The sequence below is a fragment of the Panicum virgatum genome, chromosome 2N, assembly GCF_016808335.1.
Source record: "Panicum virgatum strain AP13 chromosome 2N, P.virgatum_v5, whole genome shotgun sequence".
Classification (NCBI taxonomy): domain Eukaryota; kingdom Viridiplantae; phylum Streptophyta; class Magnoliopsida; order Poales; family Poaceae; genus Panicum; species Panicum virgatum.
In genome coordinates, this window is record NC_053146.1 from 19,685,515 (window position 1) to 19,705,577 (window position 20,063).

General features: G+C 45.6%; 2 protein-coding genes and 1 pseudogene across 2 annotated transcripts; all 3 read right to left on the reverse strand.

Annotated features, from left to right (window-relative positions):
- Positions 1 to 321: 321 nt before the first annotated feature.
- On the reverse strand, positions 322 to 4,437 carry LOC120659962. Its single transcript, XM_039938263.1, has 4 exons — positions 4,322 to 4,437; positions 4,021 to 4,186; positions 1,302 to 1,378; positions 322 to 1,222 (listed from the first exon to the last, which is right to left on the reverse strand). The coding sequence occupies exons 2-4, from the start codon at positions 4,175 to 4,177 to the stop codon at positions 917 to 919; spliced, it is 540 nt and encodes a 179-aa protein (XP_039794197.1). The 5' UTR covers positions 4,178 to 4,186; positions 4,322 to 4,437; the 3' UTR covers positions 322 to 916.
- Positions 4,438 to 5,311: 874 nt separating this feature from the next.
- On the reverse strand, positions 5,312 to 6,301 carry LOC120658765 (3-oxo-5-alpha-steroid 4-dehydrogenase 1-like). Its single transcript, XM_039936965.1, has one exon. The coding sequence runs from the start codon at positions 6,009 to 6,011 to the stop codon at positions 5,409 to 5,411; it is 603 nt and encodes a 200-aa protein (XP_039792899.1). The 5' UTR covers positions 6,012 to 6,301; the 3' UTR covers positions 5,312 to 5,408.
- Positions 6,302 to 9,550: 3,249 nt separating this feature from the next.
- On the reverse strand, positions 9,551 to 10,249 carry LOC120662473 (annotated as a pseudogene).
- Between the last annotated feature and the right edge of the window lie 9,814 nt (positions 10,250 to 20,063).

Below are 20,063 nucleotides of genomic sequence, written 5' to 3' on the forward strand. Positions count from 1 at the left end.
TCCGAATCCAGTACTACTGAAGCTACTTCAGTTCATTATACAACACAATGACAGAATAACAAAATAAGCTAGTTGGGAGTAGATAATTATACTTCCTCCACTGACAGCGGCCTCTTAATCAAATACGTGCTAGTGAGGGCAGAGCATTAAATCTTTCATGGCCTAGCACGTATTTGGTTGGGACCGTATGATAGCGCTTTGAACACTTTTTTTTTGCCATATATGGTCCTTTACTCCTTTTGTACATACAGCCGTATGATCAGCAATCTGTAATTTCTTATATATATATATAGAAAAGAAAATATACAAGTAGTGAACACGTTATTATTATGCATACCCATCGACCTTATTTTCATCTGTTACGCAGATATATCTCATAACCATAATATACATCATCACCAGCAACAGAATTATTTGCCGAATGCTGATACGGTCTACCAGATCATTTCTGCGTTTTGTTACAGATGCATCTCGAGCCGAGTCAGGGTTAGGGAGTAGGGACGATCTCCAGAAGATTGTACAAGGTTTGTTGCGTTTAAGATTATATTTTTCTATCTCAAAGATCGATCATCACCTTCCACGTAGGTTTTTTTTCATTGTTCGCCACGCTCTACGGCACTAGCCAACAGCCCAAGACAGAGCCTAGTCTCCATTGACGGAGACACCCCTCTCTGTCATCGATGGCGCCATCTGACAAACGCGTCCAGATCTCCTTGCTCGTCGTCGTCTTCGCCGTGGTCGTGCCTGGCCCTCGTCCTTCAGCGGCGACCAGAGTCGGAGGACCAGCCAAGGCCGCCGCTCCATCGCCCAATGGAGAAGCACTCCCTGCAGCCGGCCGGGCTGAGCGTCCCTGACCTGCCATTACCACGGATACTTCCTTGCCCTCCGTGGTTCCCGAGATCCCGTTGATCCCTTGCTACAACGTAACGCCGCCGCCGCCGCCGCCGGCGACGGACCCGAGGGAGTGCCGGTCGTCGCTGAGGAGCTTGATGCCGTGCGCGGGCTTCCTCACCAGCGCCAGCGTCCCGGCGCCTCCGACCGCCTGCTGCGACGGCTTCGATCCCTTCGTCGCCAACCGAAGCAGCGCCCCGCTCCTCTGCCTCTGCCACATCGCCACCGCCGACATCGCCCGGCTTCTGCCGGTGCCCATGAACCACACGCGCGCGGCCTTCGTCATTGAAGATTGTGGTCTCGGCCTGCCGATAGACGCGCTGTCAAGATTCTGCAGAGAAAACAGTGAGTCATATAACTTTTTTTTCTCGTGACGGTAAGATGATCGTGCTTGAGCTGGAGACTAATACCGTTGCATTGAGCAGGAGAGGAAGTGCCGCCGATTGACCCTCCGAGCTGATGATCGAATCCACCATCGGCAGCAAAGCTTAAAGAATCTCCAACGGACGGTATAATCAGTGGCGGATCAAGGATTTTATATGCCGTCAAAAAATTTCAGCTAACCACATGATTTACATAATTCAGCTAAAAACACAAAAATTATAGAGAAATTTGATAATAACATACAAAGATTTAAGCTCAACAAAAAATGTAAATATTGCATAAATTAAATACAAATAGTCTAAACATATTAAGTCCAAAATGTACATAAAGAAAGCTTACATACCTGTAAGAGTTAGCTGATGATGATTAATTCTCAAACAATGCTGCCTAAGCGTATGTATATTCTTATGTGATTGCATGAACTTGTCTACTGGCTATTTGCAATTTGATCGATCAGTAAAATTGCTTGTCTGTCAGTGTCAGGTAATCAGGTTGCTCTAGAACACAGAGGTCACCAACTGTCCGATCCTTAAATGCAGTCTTGTGCCGTTAGATACTTGCATTGTGCTTTAATTTTCATGGTCGCTCCTGTACCGTGAAGGCTTTGGATCACAATAGAGTAGCAGCCTACAGCTGCAGGAGATCGGATCGGAGCCAAGGAGAAGCGTGAGCCATGAGCGTCGCTGCTTGTGCTGCCGTCGGCCACTGCCGGCCGGTCGGCGGCCAGATAATGACCGGACGATGCACACAGCATAGGGAGGCGTCAACAATTGGATTGAATAGGAACCGACGCAAAATTGAAACGTCGCACTCGACGCATCGGCGGCGGTAGAAGTCTGAAGTGCTTTTTTTTTTAACTAAACAGGCTGACTAGTAATACTAGGCTGGGCTAAGCCACAGGGTATGCCGTGGCCTACCTGGCATACCCTGTAGCTCCGCCTCTGGGTATAATCATAGCTAAATTTATAGTTAAATCTTGACTCTCCATTTTACATGTTAATTTAAATTCTTGCCGATAGATGTTTGGATCTTGCAGAAAGCACCTTAAAAATTTTGCAATCAAAACATTTAGGTTTCTAGCCGCTGTTTATGGCGGAGGAGGGTCTGCCCGGCCGAAATCCAGCGAGGAAAAGGTGGGGGAGCAACAAGAGAATGTCAAGGGCTACAGGAGGTGTGCAGCGGGCCGCCGGTCGGGGCACTTTTGCGGCCTGCAGCCATCTCACACCGACGTACCTGAACCTCACCACCCCACTCAGCAGTTCTCATCGGCGGCGGCCACGTCCATCTGGAAAGCAAAATCGAAAAAACCCAGGACTATCTACCTCGTCCAGGTAGGCAACAGCCAACCACCGTACAAAGGGCATCAGTAATGCCGCTGGCCCGCTACACAGCTGTTGCCTATTGGTCTCTTGCCGTGTGTTTGGTTGAAGGTGCGGAGCGAACTTGGTTGGAGCCGACCAACTTTTGGTTTGTTTGGATGAGGGGCGAAGGGAGCGGAGCCGCTCTGGGAGACGATATTCGCTCAAGATGCGGGTTCCCTCCGCCCGTCAAATTTCGAGGGACGGGGCGAACCCGTCTGGGTTCCGTCCGTGCGTCCCGCACCGTTAGTCTCGTCGCTACCGCACCGCCCGTCCTCGTCATCCTCCTCATGCCTGTGGCGCCCGTCCCGACCCGCGTCGCCCGTCCTCGTGTCCTCCTCGCGCCCGCACCTCCCGTCCCGACCCGCGCCGCCCGTCCTCGTCGTCCTCTTCGCGCCCGCGCCGCCCGTCCTCGTCGCCCGCGGCGGCTCGCGACCGCACCGCCCGTCCTCGTCCTCCTGCCCGCGGCGGAGCGCGTCTGTGGCGGCGGAGCTCGCCCCTCGGCGGCTCGCGCCCGCAGCGGGCGAGCTCGCCCACGGCGGTGGAGGAGCTCGCCCCCGCGCGTGGATCAGCGGCCCCGAGCTCGGCCATGCGCGGATCCGGCGGCGGCGGCGAGGTCCGGCGACGGGGGAGGAGGCGCCTTCGGGGGAGGGGAGGGGAGCTGACCGGCGGCGGCGGGACGAGGCGAGTGGAGAGAGGGAGGAGATGGAGAGAGAGGAGACTGACATGTGGGGCCCACTAACGGAGTTAGTGTTGCCATCCAACCCGGATTCCCAATTTCCTCAACCAAACATGTGATGGGTTGACTCCATCCCTAAAATCAGACATGCAACTAAACAATAGATGGGTTGGCTCCGTTCTCAAAATAAGAATCGGAGCCAACCCAACCCACTGATCCCGCAACGAAACACACGGTTGGGGGTGTGGGGGGCGGGGATTGGGTGCACCCCGGACGCATGGAAGCTTTCATGCACTCCTGTCCGCAATGTGCGACACTTGTGCATCCAAACCATTGACAGTGATGGTTGCGGCTCATATTTCCAGCTCGCAGAGATCGGCTCGGCTCGGCTTCAGCGCCGGCTCCCGCACGTGAGCTTGTGCCGTCCGATGGAACTGGGACAGCACCGGCAGAAGCAGAGAGCCAAAAGGGTACGTTTTTTTGGTCAAGATTAAATCAAAACATACATAACATTTTATTCATCTGTGAAGTGTTTGCAACCAATCAACACATGAAAGGGATCAAACAACACAAGTATTCATGAAGCCCATTGATATCGATTTCTACAAATACTCTGCACGCTCATAATTTTACCATGAATCAACACACGTGCTGCTTGCAACCAAACAAAGCAAAAGAATCAAACAACACAAGTATGACTTTTGTTACCCTCACGTGCTGCTTCCGGCCGAGGTGCTGCAGCTCTTGCCGGCGCGTCGTGACCAACTCCGACGTGTTCGACGCCTTGACCGCCGGCGCTACCGCTGCTGCCGACCAACCCGCTGCGCACACGGCCATTGACAAACTGACTTCGAGATGCCTCCATGAGCAGGGCCTAGCCTAGAACAACGAACTGATTAGGGACACAATAGATCAGCACAAGCTCAACCAACGTGATTAAAAACAGAGGACCACCCACCACCTATGAGCTGCAGATTTGAATGGAGAGATGGACGGGAATGGGACGAACCAGGAAGGAGATGAGCAGATCTGCGAGGAGGTTGACGGGAAACCCTCTTCTGCTCCCGGCACGACCGCGCGCTCCGCGGCCTGTTGGCGGCGGCCGCCAGCTGGGAGAGGGGTGGAGTAAAATGAAATTTCTAGGGTTTCAAGTTAGAGTCTAGGGTTTTATAGTGATAAGAGGTATTTGTGGGCTGTAATGGACCTTGGGTTGGGCTACAAATTTAAATTGGGCCGATTTTTTTTGGCCGGTTTATTTTTGTCTCGGGCCTAACCGAAATGGGCGAAATTCGGTGAAATTCGGCTCATTCGGTCCGAATCCCCAAACCTTGCTTCTCGGGCCTCTTGCTATGGTGGTGTAGGGATTCCAGCGAGGAAGTCTGGCGAGATCCATGGAACCACCGGCGAAAACTCTCTCTGTGTTTTTGCTTTTTTCCCTACGGACTCTCTCTGCACCCCTCTTTTTTCCGCCCGTAGCATCAGCGGTAGAATCACGTGCGTGATAGTGTGTTAGAAGTGAATGGATGTGTGTATTTTTCATTGATTGATTATTGCTTATATACAAGACCAAGAGACAAAGGCCCAAGGAACATGTCTCTTCGAGATGACCCCTTCATAAATTGTAACTACCTAATGACATCATTAATCTAATTAATTACTTAATTACAGAATTGATCACTAATTCCTAATTCCTTCATAACACAAACTATCACATATACATAGCAATAGTCAACAAACAGTAAGGGGGAACCTATGGGGTCATGGTTGATATCTTGAACTATTATTGGCCCACGGGTTTTATGTTGGACCGAGTTCACAAAATCAGTCCAGACCAGACGGAATTCGTTCAGGCATGGACTCCAATTTTGTCATGCGAGCAATATGCTAGGAGTTACATGTAATGCCCCAAGTACTGACGGGAATATCATTCAGAACCGACCGTAACATGTAATGCCAGGAGATCGGCTGCGGAAGAGAGAAAGGAGGGAATTGAACATTGACTGGGCTCTGAATTTTCACATTTTATTCAATCCAAATCACCTTGACCAGGTGGCCGATCTCTGGTAATCTGACCATAGGGTACGCACACACTCTCTCTACCAGACATACGGCACAAGAGCTTTGACCCTCGCTGGGAACTCCTCGAACTTGGACACGTACCACTTCCTGGTGGCGGAGCTCCGGCCGGCGAGGAAGACCGCAGAGTCGACGGCCACGACGAGTGCGAACACTGTCTGCGAGATCATGGCGAACCCGAAGAACGTGACGATCTCGAAGAGGTAGTGCGGGCTGGCGACGAGCTCGAACAGGCCGCCCCGGGGGATCTTGTACTCCTTGTCGCCGCCGCCGGCTCGCAACCTCGAGAGGAGGAGGTGGTGGTAGAAGTTGCCGGTGTTCCCGACGGCGAAGACGAGCACACCGGGGTAGAGCAGGTCGACGGCGGGCTCTGGGAGGCCGCGGGTGAGGCGCTGCACGTAGATCATTGCCAAAAGGAATAGGTAGCCGGAGGAGATCAGCAGCGCCGTACCGAGCGGCATGCTCCCGCTGTACCGGTGCACGAAGAGCACCTCAAGCACCCGTTTGAGCAAGTGGGCGGCGAAGGCGGCGCAGAGGATCCGCTCGCGTGCGCCTTCGACGGCACCTGACACGGCGAGGGACACGAGCGCGACGACCAGCGCCGGGGAGTAGAACACGAGCATCCCGGCGTGGCTTGGCAATATGAGTCGCGCGCCGGCGCCGGCGCGCGACGAACTTGGAGTAGGCCAGGTTCCTGCCGAGAAACTCGGGGAGGGCTATGACGACCAGACCGGCAGCGCCCGCCGCCGTCAGGGCCGCGTCGAGCGGCGACGGCGCGTACAGGAACGGCGGCCACATCTCGCCCCGCCGCGCTCCCTCGAAGCTAAGCTGCGGACCGGTTTGCGATGAGGCAGCGGTCGGGGATGGACTAGAGGCTAGGCGTCCGGTGGCGTGTGCTCGAGGAAGGCGGAGAGGTTGGAGCGGCGAGCGGCGAGCTAGATGTGATGGAGATTAAGAAGGAGTCAGGAGACTCACGAGGCAGATTATTTGGCTTTGCAGTTTGCTGACGTGGCTCTGATTGTTCCAACACAGCGTAAAGTACTAATAGGTCAACTCTCTTGGTAGCCCAAGCCTCATTATTATTGGCTGCATGGGATCAAGTCAAACAATCGAAATAAGCAACTAACCAACCGTATGATGGACGGAAAATTCAAATAACTAGTAAAGTGTACATGTGCGACACATGTATTTTAAAATATCTTAGACATTTATCTACTTAACATAATTTACTACTGCGAAAACAATTTGCAGAGACGAATATAAACACATTTCTAGTGGCGGGTTCGATGCCACACTTGTTTCTCGCAACTACAAATGTTGTTTACTGGTGGTGCTAGTAATGCGACCGTCCCTAGAAACTCATTTCCAAGAGCGAGTCACCCTTTTATCCACCCCTGAAAATCCGATGACCTATCCCTGGAAATGAGTTTTACTACCCACCAAAAAATTCACCAATTTATATTTGAATATTCTATTTTCCTATATATATATAACCAGCCACAAAAATAGATTATTCAGTAACCCCATGACACAACTACAGAACAATCCCTTGATTAGGCATTTTGCTTCAGCCGCCATTGGGCCTAGGAGTAAAGGATGCTATTATCCCGGGTCCAACGGCTAGGGGCCGTGCGGCGGGGTGGTGGGAGTGGGGGGGGGGGGGGGGGCTTTTATCCCGGTTGATGACACCAACCAGGACCAAAGGGCACTCATTCGTCTCGGTTGGTGGCTCCAACCACGAAAATCTGCTCGGCCTATTAGTCCCTGTTGGACCCACCAAGCAATCGAGACATATGAGTGTCATTTGGTCCTGTTTGTTACCTCCAACCGGGACAAAACTCCTTGACCCACTTATCCCCCTCCCCCTCCCCCTCCCCTGGTCCAAACCGTTCAGCTCACTTATTTTTGTTGTTCTCGGCTTAGGTCGGGGGAGTTCTTGCTCATTTCCTCAATGATTTATGAAGGCTTTTAATTCCCCCGGCCATCCAACAGCACTAAAAGTTAGGACCTTGTTCCTTTCATCTTTATTGCTTGTGTAGATCATTTCATGATTTAGAAATAGAGGAATGTAAGGCTTTTTAGATTGGAAAAATGTTGGAGTTTTTTTTTATTATACACCATTTGAGCTCAAATGTGGTACTTAAGGTTTGCATATGTAGATGTAATTTACTTGTATATATGGCCATATATTATAAATGAGTGTAGTATTTTTTAGAACGTGCTGAGTATGTATAAATCACCATATGTGGATCTAAATGTGACATGTTAAAATGATTATAGTAGAAATTATAATGAGTATAGTAGAATTTTTTTGTATTACAAATAAATTATTTTGACACTCTAGTGATGTATTTATTTAGGCTCACACTGAAACCATCTATAAGTAAAAAATCTTTATTTCGGAACAAGTATATGTTATCAACCTCGACCCAGCGGTGATGGCATTGCCACTTGGGGCCTACATGATATCTGCGACACTGTGTGTTATAAGGACATCGTCGATCGGCTCGCCGCAGCACCACCACTTGTGATTGATGTGGACGCAATACTTGGCGCAGTCAGCCGGGTGTTGTTGCACTGAAGGCATATTAATGGCCATGCTGCATGCACCGAGTGCTGCGTCTGCATCAACCATATGGGCTGGTGTTGTGGCGAGCCGATCGGTGACGTCCTTGTACCGCACCGTATCGCATATATTATGTAGCCCCCAAATGGTTGTGTCATCACCGTAGTATCGAGGTAAATGATATATACATTTTCTAAAATAAAGATTTTTCTCTAGATGGTTTTTGGATATTGTGCCTGAAACAAAGTGTGTGAACTATAATTGCATCCCAAGGCCCGTCTGGGATGAAGAGTGTTCAGCTCAAACTAAAGAGTGTTAAAATAATTAGGGATTAGAATAGTGATCGTCAACTGTCAACTTCAATGTGAATATGAGTATATTTTGTATTGTAGCTCTATGAATTTATTCAATTTTTTTTTGTATAGTGAGTATGGCTTTGCAACATGATGCAATGGAGCGCCGTGCGTCCGCTCAGGCGTCGGTATGCAATAATCTGAAGCGCATCGGACATTCCCTTGAGTTTTGCCTTGAGGAGCATCGTCTTGGACTTGTTAGTAGTCGTATTTGTCGTTGGATTAAGAAAACATTTCACATCTTCACACTTTCAAAAGTTGATGGTACGGATGACGATCGCAAGTTGATGGCTCGAATAATGCATGGCGCGAAGCATCGGGGATGGTAGAATTTGACCATAATGTGTGAAGATTTCGCGAGCCGGTTCACAAGGCATTGGTCAATAGGCCCCGTGAGTAAAATGTATTAGCTAGTAGCTTATCTTGTATCTTAATTTGTATTGTTTAATTTGTCATGTTGTGTAATAGATTATGTAGAGATCTTTTAATTAAACATGTTGTATGGTGAATTTATTATCCAAATTGTATGATGGATATTTCAGATCTTTTAACTATTCATGTTGTGTTATTAAAATTTTCAGAATTAATTCTTTTGGTTATATTTAATTTATTCGATACATGCAATGAAATATATCCATTTGAATTATGCATATGAGAAATTGTGTTGTGAAATTAGTTCCATTTTCTGAAAAAAAAATACAGATGGACTGTCAATGGTTGTACAATGCAGACTGACGTTCTAACGAGTTTATTGATTGGCTGCATTATTTTTTGGCTGTGGTCGAGACAAACAAGCAGAATGGTTTCATGTGCTGGCCATGCGTATATTACAAAAACAAGAAGGATTACGCCTCTTCAAAATCCATTCACAACCACATTCTCGCTAATGGTTTCATGCCCAAGTATATTTACTAATGCAGTACACTGAAACGAAAAATTACATGACGTGCAACTGTTTATTCAACACTTGTTAGGTTGTAGTAGATTCGTACGATCTAATATTATGCCTGATTAAATACTTGATGATGATGACATCGATTGTTGTGTTAAAAGGTGACAACGTGTTCAAGATCCCGCCGATGGATGCCGATCCGAGTCCACCACAGCGTCGCCACTGAACAAAGGGTTCGTGTTAAAAGCTAAGACAAAACTTATCCCTCACATCACATTGCTGATGACAGAATCAGCAATCGACTGTTATTATTATCCTATCCTTCCGGAATTCACTGGTTCTTGCTGCTAGTTAGTCATGGCCATCCTGCAACCAGACGTGCAGATTTGATCAGAACAGAACTGATTTACACGACACTAATATTTGCTACTAGTAAAAAGATGCAGCTGGCTAAAGAAAATACAGCGCTGGCGTCGACGGTGGTGGGCAGGTCTATCGGAGGCACATCGTCCGCTGTTCATCAGTTCAATACACACACATTCAGCACAGGTCGGTTGGCACACAAGCATATGTATAGAGGTACGGTTCTTTATCTGGCTTACTCAGGTTGCACGCTGCGGCAAGTAACTCGACGCGCACGTCGTGGCCGCACGTGTGGCCGCTCCTTGGCCAGAGCTCCACCATGCGCGCGTGGATCATGGCCGACGTCGCCGTTCACGACGTGGCACAGGCAGGTGACCGTGCCGTAGGCGAACATCGAGTTGAAGCCGCCGCAGCAGGTGGGCTCGGGCGCGTACACGCTCGAGTTGGTGATGAACCGCGCGCACGGCATCGTCCGCATCAGCCACGGCCGGCACTCCATCGGCTGCGGCGGCAGCGGCGGGATGCCGCCGCAGGATGGCGGAGCTGCTTCTGGATCCGCGGCGGGAGCTCCTTCGGCTCTGATCGCCGAAGATGGCTGCTGCAGAACCACGGCGAAGGCGACGAGCACGGCGATCAGCATCAGCGTGTACTTGCTCGATGGCGCCATCAATCGACGCGCGTGTCTCTGAGTCTGAGCTTTGTTTCTTGTGCTGCAGTAGCTTTGTTGCATTCGCGTCGAACTGTGTTGTTAATGTATCTTGTTTCAACGAAGACCGTGGTTGTTAAGGAAACAGTTTCCTACATGGCGGGTCACAATCTTTGGATGAGACACGGATCACCGGCTATTCATGCTTCGAGTCGTCAACGGCCAGGCAAAATTCTGGGAATCTCTAGATGGCTGCACGAGAACATATATGGTGGTGACCCTGATGAGACGCGCAACAAGCCGAAGTACCAGGCAGCCTATGCCAAATTACGAGATGAGATACTACTACAAAAATAATTTGTAGGAATATCTTGATTTTTTTCCAGAGGCGGGTTACACTGGTACAGAAATGGCCTTTGCATTGACGCTTGGCATTTGTCACGGTCACAGTTAGGTCCAGAACTAATCTAGATAAAAGGGCTCTTTAGTACCGGTTGGAGCCATCAACGCGACAAAAAATCTATCTTTAGTCGCGTTTAGTGGCTCCAACCGGGACTAAAGAACCTTTAGTCCCGGTTGGTACCACTAGCCCAGACTAAAGGGTGATCCTCTATTCCTAGTTCATATTACCAACCCGGACTAAAGTACCCTCTATAAGTTAGTTTGAAAGTAAGACATTCCATGTAGAGTCACGTATGTTGCATAGGTGGGGTAGCAAGGAACCTGTGCGTGAGGCAAGATGTTTCGGGTTCAAATCCCACGGGGCGCAAATTTTTTTTAACATCACAGGAACCGGAACTAAAGTCTCGGGCTTTAGCGCGAGTTGCTACAACCGGACCTACAAGAGGTTGCAAACCGGGACTACAAGGAGTTTTTGTACTGGTGTCAAGATGTAACCCGCGCTTACAAAGGGAGCAAGGTTACTTTTGCAAAAAATTGGTCCTCTGAAAATGGCATTTGTAGGGGCGGATGATACCCTCATCCACCCTACAAACAATTTTCATATTTATTTAGTAAACTCGTTTAACTCATAAAATATAGCAAATCACATCAAATAGGTAAAACTTGTACTCTAAAATTATTCTGACATGTAGGACAACAACAAAAAATATACCAAGCACATTTCAGTATATATAGTATTCAAGAGTGTGGCAATACTAAGGTATAGCTTGAGTTGTATGAGATAGTAGTGTGGAAGCGCCATACATTATGGTCTCCACACTGTTAATCATTATATATACTGAATATATTTGTCTTATTTTTATTTGGTTCTATAAGTGACAATAGCCTTGGGTACAAGTTTCATCTTTTTTATGTGATTTTCTATATCCTATGAGTTAAAAAAGTTTTGAAGTATCAAAATTATTTGTAGAGGCGGGTAGGGGTGACACCTACCCTACAAATTGATTTCCAGAGTTAGGTTGCACCACCACCCACCCCTGAAAATCGATTTGGGGGTGGGGTGGGGGGACGCTTCCCTACAAGTGTCTCTCTATATAATTAATGAGGAGGCCGATCCTCCCCCCTCCTACCCACACGCCGCCACTCCTCATCCCTCCTGCACGGCCACTCCTTCCCCTCCTGCACGTGCCGCTCCTCCGCTCCTCCACGTTCCCCTACTCCGACTACAAGAGATGTTAGCTTCCGTGATGAATCAATTATGTCATAAAGGCCATAAAACCTAGCCCAGGCCTAATGTTGATGACAATAAAATACGTCAAAGAAATCGTCATAGATTGAATATGCCATGCCATCTTCAAAACTGTGCTGGTGATGTGGCTGATGATGTGGACACAAACATGGATGCTGACATGGCACTTTTTTAAAATAACATGTGGTCCATTTATTGTTGGCCCATTTGATGTTTCACTGGTCCAATTAGCCTACTAAATTCTGCAATATTTATTTCACCAGATTTCGGCCCACCTTTTTAGAGCTACTTTTCTAGCCCAATAAAAAACATAAAGCCCATATAATAAATATTTCCAATACAAAATTTTAAACAAAATCAAATTAAATTTTTCATCATCCAGAATCTCATTTTCATCAACCAGAATAACAACCGGATCAAACAACAACAATATATGTTCATTCAGAAATTAAAATTCCACCAAATTCATCTAGATGTGTTCATCTAGAATGACCATGGCACTCGCAAGCCATTTTAGTAACAGCACAACCTCCCAGCAAACAACAGCACAAGTCCAGAAAAATAGCACAACATTTGGTAAGAAAATACATCACAAATTCAGCTCAAGAGTGGACCTAACGATTCAGCAATCTCTCAAGTTTCACATCTAGCTCGGCTTGCTTCTTGTTCATCACCTCTCTGTCTCTATTCATCATCTCCATGTCACTGACTATTTGCTGCTATGTCTCCTGCTGTTTCTTTGACAAACCTTCAATTTGTGCTTGCTGGGTGTTGATAATCGAGCGGAGCTCAACATTTACCCTCCTCTCTGCTTCCAGTTCTGCTTGACTGTTTTGTCCACTAGATGTAGGCAGCGCAGACTGAATCCCCACATTTAGAAGGAACTGACTCTTCTTTGTGTTCTCACCAAGCACATCAGCTACAACCTCATCCGTAGACTTGGGTTGTTCACCTTCTATAGTTGTCGACATTGTGTTTTCCATTTGAGTCTAGCAAGCAAGCAAGCAAGAAAGATGGTTATGATCATGAAATACAGATAAAAAACAATGATTTCAAAGAGGACAATTGAATAGTTAGTTATCTTACTATGACTGACTGTACTTGAGGTGTGTAGCCTTTCTTTTTATTGCTGTAGTGGCACTCCTTGAACAAATAAATTGCATTTGGTTCTTCATCCTTGTATTTCTCTCCCTGAAAACATCATTTAGATATAGCTGTTAGATACTTGCTTGCTATGAAATTGGAGCTATAGCGACCTCAACCCTTCGGTGCGTGTTGAATTTACTGTTGCAACTAATGTTCTGTGACTTGGACAAATAAATCTCACTCAACAACATATGTTATGTCCAGCTGCGATAGTTCTGCTATGGCTACGACTACAGTGGTAACAATCAAAGATGCAGGAAGCAACACTCTATTATCAACTCTATTATCATATCTATACCCCCTTGCTGCAGCCACAACCAAAAAAATAACAGAACGGCATGTTCAATATAAATTATTGGCTATTTTCAATTTCTTCCGAGTAAAAGAATGGCAGACTATATGTTCAGTTCATGTTCAGTTGAAAGCATGTTAAGTTCAAACAAAAAAGATAGGGCTATTGTCATTTACTTCCAACTAGTGAAAGCTAGTGACAACATCCATTATGAACCACATTTAAGACAAATGAATTATGCTAGTACATGATGTCATTCTAGAGAGTTGTATGCTATATAGAAAAATACATCCAAATAAATGTACTGCACGTCAACATGGGTAACTTAAAACATTATTTTCAACAAGGACCATATAGCTATGGGATCCAGTAGTTTGATGGAACTTAACATTGCCTCGGTTGGTTTTGTTCACTTGACATGCCTCCTACAATCAAAGACAATGAATCCACTGTTCAGTCACGCATTAGACCTCGGTTTAGGAAGAAATAAAATAGCATATACAAGTAAAAATTTTGATTTTAGGAAGAGACATACCATCTTTTTGGGACTCTTCCATGATTCCACAAGCTCAATCCTCTGTTCATTAGACATGCAAGCGACAGGAGAAGTTCTCCTAACCAGATGCAATGGGAAAGGGTCAAAATACTTCTTTTTCAGCTTGTGACGTTGTTGGCAAACTGCATTCTTCATCATCTTAAGGCAAGCCTTTTTAATTGTAGCATCACTAGTGTCGATAACAAACTTTGCCTATTCAGAAGGAAGGAATTGAATATCTAAAACAGATTAGCGAAGGGTGGTAGTAGATTCTAAAACTCTAGCAAGATTTGACAAACATTCCTGCAAATCTGAACAGATTAAACAACCAGAAAGACCATGGTGTATATGACCTACAAATAGTTCACAAAATAATGGTTCTTCTTGCAAATACATGGTTAAAAGGATCAGAGGATGTACTTGCACGAAGACATCCCATAAAGAGATCAATCAACGCAGGTTGATTTTTGTAGTCCTTCTAGTGCTTCAGGATAGGCACATGGTTTTGGACTGCTATGTTGCATTCTGTTGTCCACTTTGTAGCAACAAACCTTTCATAATGCTCTATAAATTTTATAGACAAAGTGAATCCAAATTTAAAGCTATCACATGAAATGATAACAAATTCAAATTATATTGGTTTTGATTTAAAATAACTTTCAAATGGATCCACCAATGTATTTAAAAATTTATAAGCATGTCACTCTTGACATGATACACAAATGTCTAGTTGAAGCCGAAAGGAGAAAACGAAAGTTTTCACATGAAAAGACAAGTTGTTCAAATCACCATTTTTGAAAATTTCAAATATCTCTTAAACTGAAGGTCAAATGAAAATTTTCCCAACATGAAAGTTGTAGATATTTAAATTCCCTACAACTTCGACATTTACAGTTTTTCGAGTTTCAATAAAAAAATTAGAGAAAACCTTCTTTTACAGATAAGCCCCTGAACTTCATTCTATTCTTGCACTAAGTCCCTCCTCCCTCCTCTCTGCTGCTGCAGCAGCAATGGCCGCTGGCCACCTGGCCGGCCACGCGCTGCGCCCAAGACCGACCAGCTGCCGAGTCTTGCCACGCGCCCCAACCACCCGAGTAGTGCCTCCCCCAAATCCCCTCTTCCCCAGCTTGCACAGGCCACGCGGCGCTCGGTTCCACGGAGCTCGATGTTGAGGCCGGCCGCCTGAGCCACGCGCCGTGCCCTTGACCCGACCGGCCCTCCCTTTGTCGTTAAGGCACCCCAGACCCTCCTCCCATGCCTATAAAAGGCAGGGCCGAGCTTCCTCGCGCGCGCACCCAGACCAACCAGAGCCGCCGCCTCCCTTGTCGGCAAGCTCTGACCTCCCGTGGAGCCACCACCTCGCGCCCCCATTGCCCAAGCCGAGAGCGCCACTGCCTTCCTCACCTCACAGAGACTCCCCACGGTCGGTCCACGCAGTCCCTCCCTCACCGGAACGCCTCCAGACCTGCCGCCGCCCGCCAATGCCATCGGCCGTAGGAGCTCGCCGTGGAGCCCTTACTGCCGGCCATCCTCTGCACAAGCTGGGCACAGGAATGGATTCCCCTCGGAACACTGATGCTCCCAAGCCCAACCGCCCCTTCCCTACCTCACCGGAATTCGCCGGAGCCGAGCTCCCATGGCCGCCGCCCATGTACGTCGCCGGCGACCCACCTCCCGGCCGCCCCCGACCCATCCAAGACCACCATAAGGTGCGCCTCGGTACCCTCTCTCTTTTCCCCCACAAACCTCTCGCTGCCGACGAGCCTGGATGCCAGAAAACCCGGCCACCGCCGGTCCCCTGCTCTGCAAGTCCGGCCAAGGACCGAAATGCAATAGAAAATTTTGATTCCAGGGGTGAAACGGCAAAATATGCATGAACTCTAAACAGTGAACTTGTAAAATAATATAAAATCATAGAAAAATTAGAAAAATGCAAACTAAAATGTTTTGGAATCCTTGGAACGAAATCTACAGCTTCTTTTACAGTCATATACTCAGATTCTGCTTACATGTTTATCTAGATTAAAAGTTAGATTAAATAGCACTTAAATGTTCTAGGAGTTATACACATGAACTAAGGCTGATTTTTAGACACTAGCTACATGCATGAAATATGGGCTCTGTGTAAAATTTGCATGCCCATAAAATAATTGTAGCTATAGGTTTTACTTAGATCTTTTTCTAGGCTAGGAATAAATGCTACATTTTGTTCTTGATGTTTCAATACATATCTTCAAATGAAACTTTTTCAGTATGTTTTAGATACTAAAAGAACAGTATGCTTAAAGTTTGAAAGCCATCACAACTCTCTAGCTATGGTTTTGATTTAATCCATGATTAATAGTACTAATTCAAGATATATAGTTCTAGTGCTTGGAAAAGTTTGAAACTTGTACCAGATATAAATTTTGTGTAGTTGAACATGCTAGTAAATTTTGAACTTCAGATTCCTTATCCAACAGAAGTTGCATACAAGTTCTTGCTCCACTAGATCTACCCTAATTATTTTATTTCTCATGTTTTGCTATAGATATTACCATGAAATTTTTTCCGTGATCTAGGAGTACCAAAATAACCTTAAGGTGCAAGTTTGAATATTTTTGGAACTGTCTAGATATATCTGTGATTTAAACCATGTTTAGTGCCATTAAATTGTGATAAATAATTTCTGTTCCTAGAAAAATCTTATTAATTGTGTAGTACTTCATTTTGATCACATGAACATGTCTGCAAAGTTTGAAATCCATATCATGAGTAGAATAGGAGCTATATTTTGTTCATGCCTCTACATGCTTATGTTTGTCTTTTTTGCCATGATCAGTATATACCATTGTTGCTCATGATTTTCATGGTAGAACTTAGTTTCCACACCATAAATCGGTACAAAAGTTTTGATATGTTTTACTCTAACAAAATTAGCTCAAATGTTTTGTTCTTGTGCTCATGTTAGGAAATACCATGCTAAATTTATTAGTGGTAATAAATTCTGATATTTTTACTGAAGCATGTTTATGTTTAGATATAGCTCTGGTAAAATTTTGGTACACAGAAACTCTAAAGAACTCTCGGTACAATTTAAGTTAGCTATGCACATGCTTGTTTTGTTAATTTGGTTACTGCTGTTAGATGTTCAGTTAAATCCTGGAAAAATTACAGTAAGAATAATACTATTTGTAGTAGTTCCTGTAAAAATTTGATCCCCAGAAACATTAGGAATCATTTTGTACAAATTATGGATGTTCTTAACATGCTAGCTTTTAATCATTTTTCAGGCTTACATGTGTTACTATTTTCTACTGAAATTTTTACTGTAGGCTGAAATTGAAGTCTGGTACATTGTGTAAAAATATGAGCACCAGAACTTGCTTAATTTGCTTTGGATAAATAAAACTTGATTAATGTAGCCTTATCTTTACTTATTTACTATGCTCTATACATTGCACAATAAAATATGAAAATTTTACAGTAACATGAACACCAGATTTAGAATAAAATTGTGAGAATCAATACTTGCATAGTTAGTTCTATATAAATAGATCTTTGTTCTAGCAGTGGCTGAGTAATTCATTTTTCATGTTTAATTGACTGCACCAAATGAGTTGAAAATTATTCAATAAATGCTTTGTTCAGAGAAGTACCTTGTGTAAAAATTTCAACATCAGAAACTATGTATAACTTCAGTTATGAACATTACATTGTTTCTTTAATATTAATTAGGACAAGTACATTTTCTGCACATTGATAAAATGGAAAAACAACAAACCCTTGCTTTATGAGTTCATAAGATAAATAACTACTCTATAAATGATTACCCAAGAATATATAAATAAGAAACCTTATAATCAAAAATTGTGCTTTATTGGATTACCACTTTATAGTGAAATATCTAAAGTAAATGGACTCTAAACACAACTCATGAACATGCATTTGCATATAGATGCGGGTATTCTCATCGACTGAATGAATGAATTGCTGCCGGAGTCCGAGAAGGATTATTGTGAAGCTCAAACCAATCTAACTGAATTGCTAACTGAATTTGCTGAAGACCCGAACCAATGTTCGGAAGGGCCCAAGGCTACTTTTGACAGTGCCCAAGAAGGCAAGCCTCGGTGCATAATTCCATTATTTTCTGCGTTATATTCATCTATCTATTCGTATATGTTGTAATAATTTATTTGCGCATTTATGTTCTTAGGTGTTGTTCAAAAACCATAGATGCATGTTTCCCTAGGTATCTATGTTTGTTATCCGGGTCTTTTTCTCGACTAGTTGCCCCGCTAACTAGGAAACGATAGAAGTTGAGTGGTTTCCTACCTCTCGCGAGAATATAGGAGTTGACTGACTTTACCTTCCGCTGAAATATAAGGACAATGGGCGGGGTTGTGTATTTGTGAAACCCCGCTGGTGTAGTTGAAATTGGTTAAGGTCGCGGTGTGTGGCTTATTTCGTTAAGCGTTTGAAAGTACTAGCCACATGCCGAGAAATATGGTAATCGGTAAGTTTATGTAGATTGGACCAGTGAGTGGAACGACCTTGCACCCTCTTGGTAGAAGTAGGTTTTATTTTTGTCCGGACGTATGGGTGCAGAGTGGTCAGACTCTATAGTCGGGGAGGGCGCCCCGGATCCACGGACTGGAAAGAAAGGGGAAAAGTAGCGTGGGCGAAAGCGGTGTCAATCCCCATGCGTGTGCGTTAGGTTCCCCTGGCCAGATTGAAATTCGATTCGGAATCGTCCGCCTCTCAAGGCATGAGACTGCTTAACAATTTCAGTCACATAGAGTAACAAGTGGAACATGATGATGATAATACTGCTAGTTTTTTAAATGGTTGCTCTACCATATTTGTGTAGAGTTAGATGCAAACTTAGAACGGTTAATCCAACTAGAATATGACAAAGTTAAAATCTGAAAATAAGGATGAACTCATAGAGGCGTTTTTGGCAAAACAAACCCCACAAATCAAAAAGTCTTGCATGTCTAGTTATCGGACTATGGTATATCCGGTGACGGGTAAGTCTTGCTGAGTATTAGTATACTCAGCCTTGCTTGTGGTATTGTTTTTCATGTACTAACTTTGAGGATATGATTGCGAGTCTGACTTGGCCGTGTACTTTGCCTCCGGCCTGGTCTGTTGAGTGGGATGGCCCTTCAGCTGGTACTGACCATCCTCCCACTGAGTGACGTGTTTCGTATAGGCTTTATCGCTGCGTCACATGTTTCGCTAGATATCTTTTACTGCTTCCGCTGAGACTATGATACTTGAATAAATTGGAGTAGTTGGAACTCTGTAGTACTTTACTATTCTAAACATGGTTTTGTAATAAAGTTACTTTCCGCTACAAACTCTGAGATGTATGAGATGATCTGTGTTGTAATCTCTGGGCTCACCTTCATGTGGGTGTTGTCTGTGCGATCCTGGAAGAGCGTGTGTCGGATTGCTATTCCGGCCAGTCCGCCAGGGTTGTACCCGGCGGTAGATTTTCAGGATGGGGATCTCAGGACCAAGAGCTCGATGGTAACACGAAGACGCAGGGACTTAGACAGGTTTGGGCCACGATGAGCGTAATACCCAAGGAAGGTATGCTCGGGTTGTTTTACAAGGAAGGAGATTGATTAAGGTCCCTAGATATCCAGGCTTCTATTTGGAGCCTCTCATCCTGATCTACTGAAGATCCTTTCTGCGCACAGCCGAGTCCTGTACGCCGAGTAGTCATAGCCGAGTCACCGAGTAGGCTAGCCACCCGGGTTCGGGGGACCCCACTCGGCAGGGAGGTACATAGATCTACCTCCGTCAAGCCCCCGAGTGCTGGAGGGCCGAGTTGAACTTTGTAGTACTGAATGAAGTCCTTCGGTGCTCATTAAGAATGTCCATTGTTGTTGTAGATCCAGGACGGGATGCGCCCCTGAGCGCACCCGTTGGGTGTAGCCCCCGAGCCTCAGAAGGTTTCGGAGAAGCATTTCGAGGGTCAAAGAACTGATCTTTATCTCTTGTCGGTCCGAATGCCTGAACACTCAGCAAACATTTTTGTTGCACCGATCCCCTGAGGGTACCAGTCCTTAGCTACCTCAAGATAGCTGTAACTTGTGAATCCAACTCGGTTCCCTGACCCTGAAGCCCTGGTTTGAGTCTCTGAGACTTTCCAAGTGATTCCGGCGTCCAGGACCCGAGGACATGATGGGGTCATGGGGACACACTGGGTCGTCACGGTGTCCGAGCCCTGAGGCCCTGGCT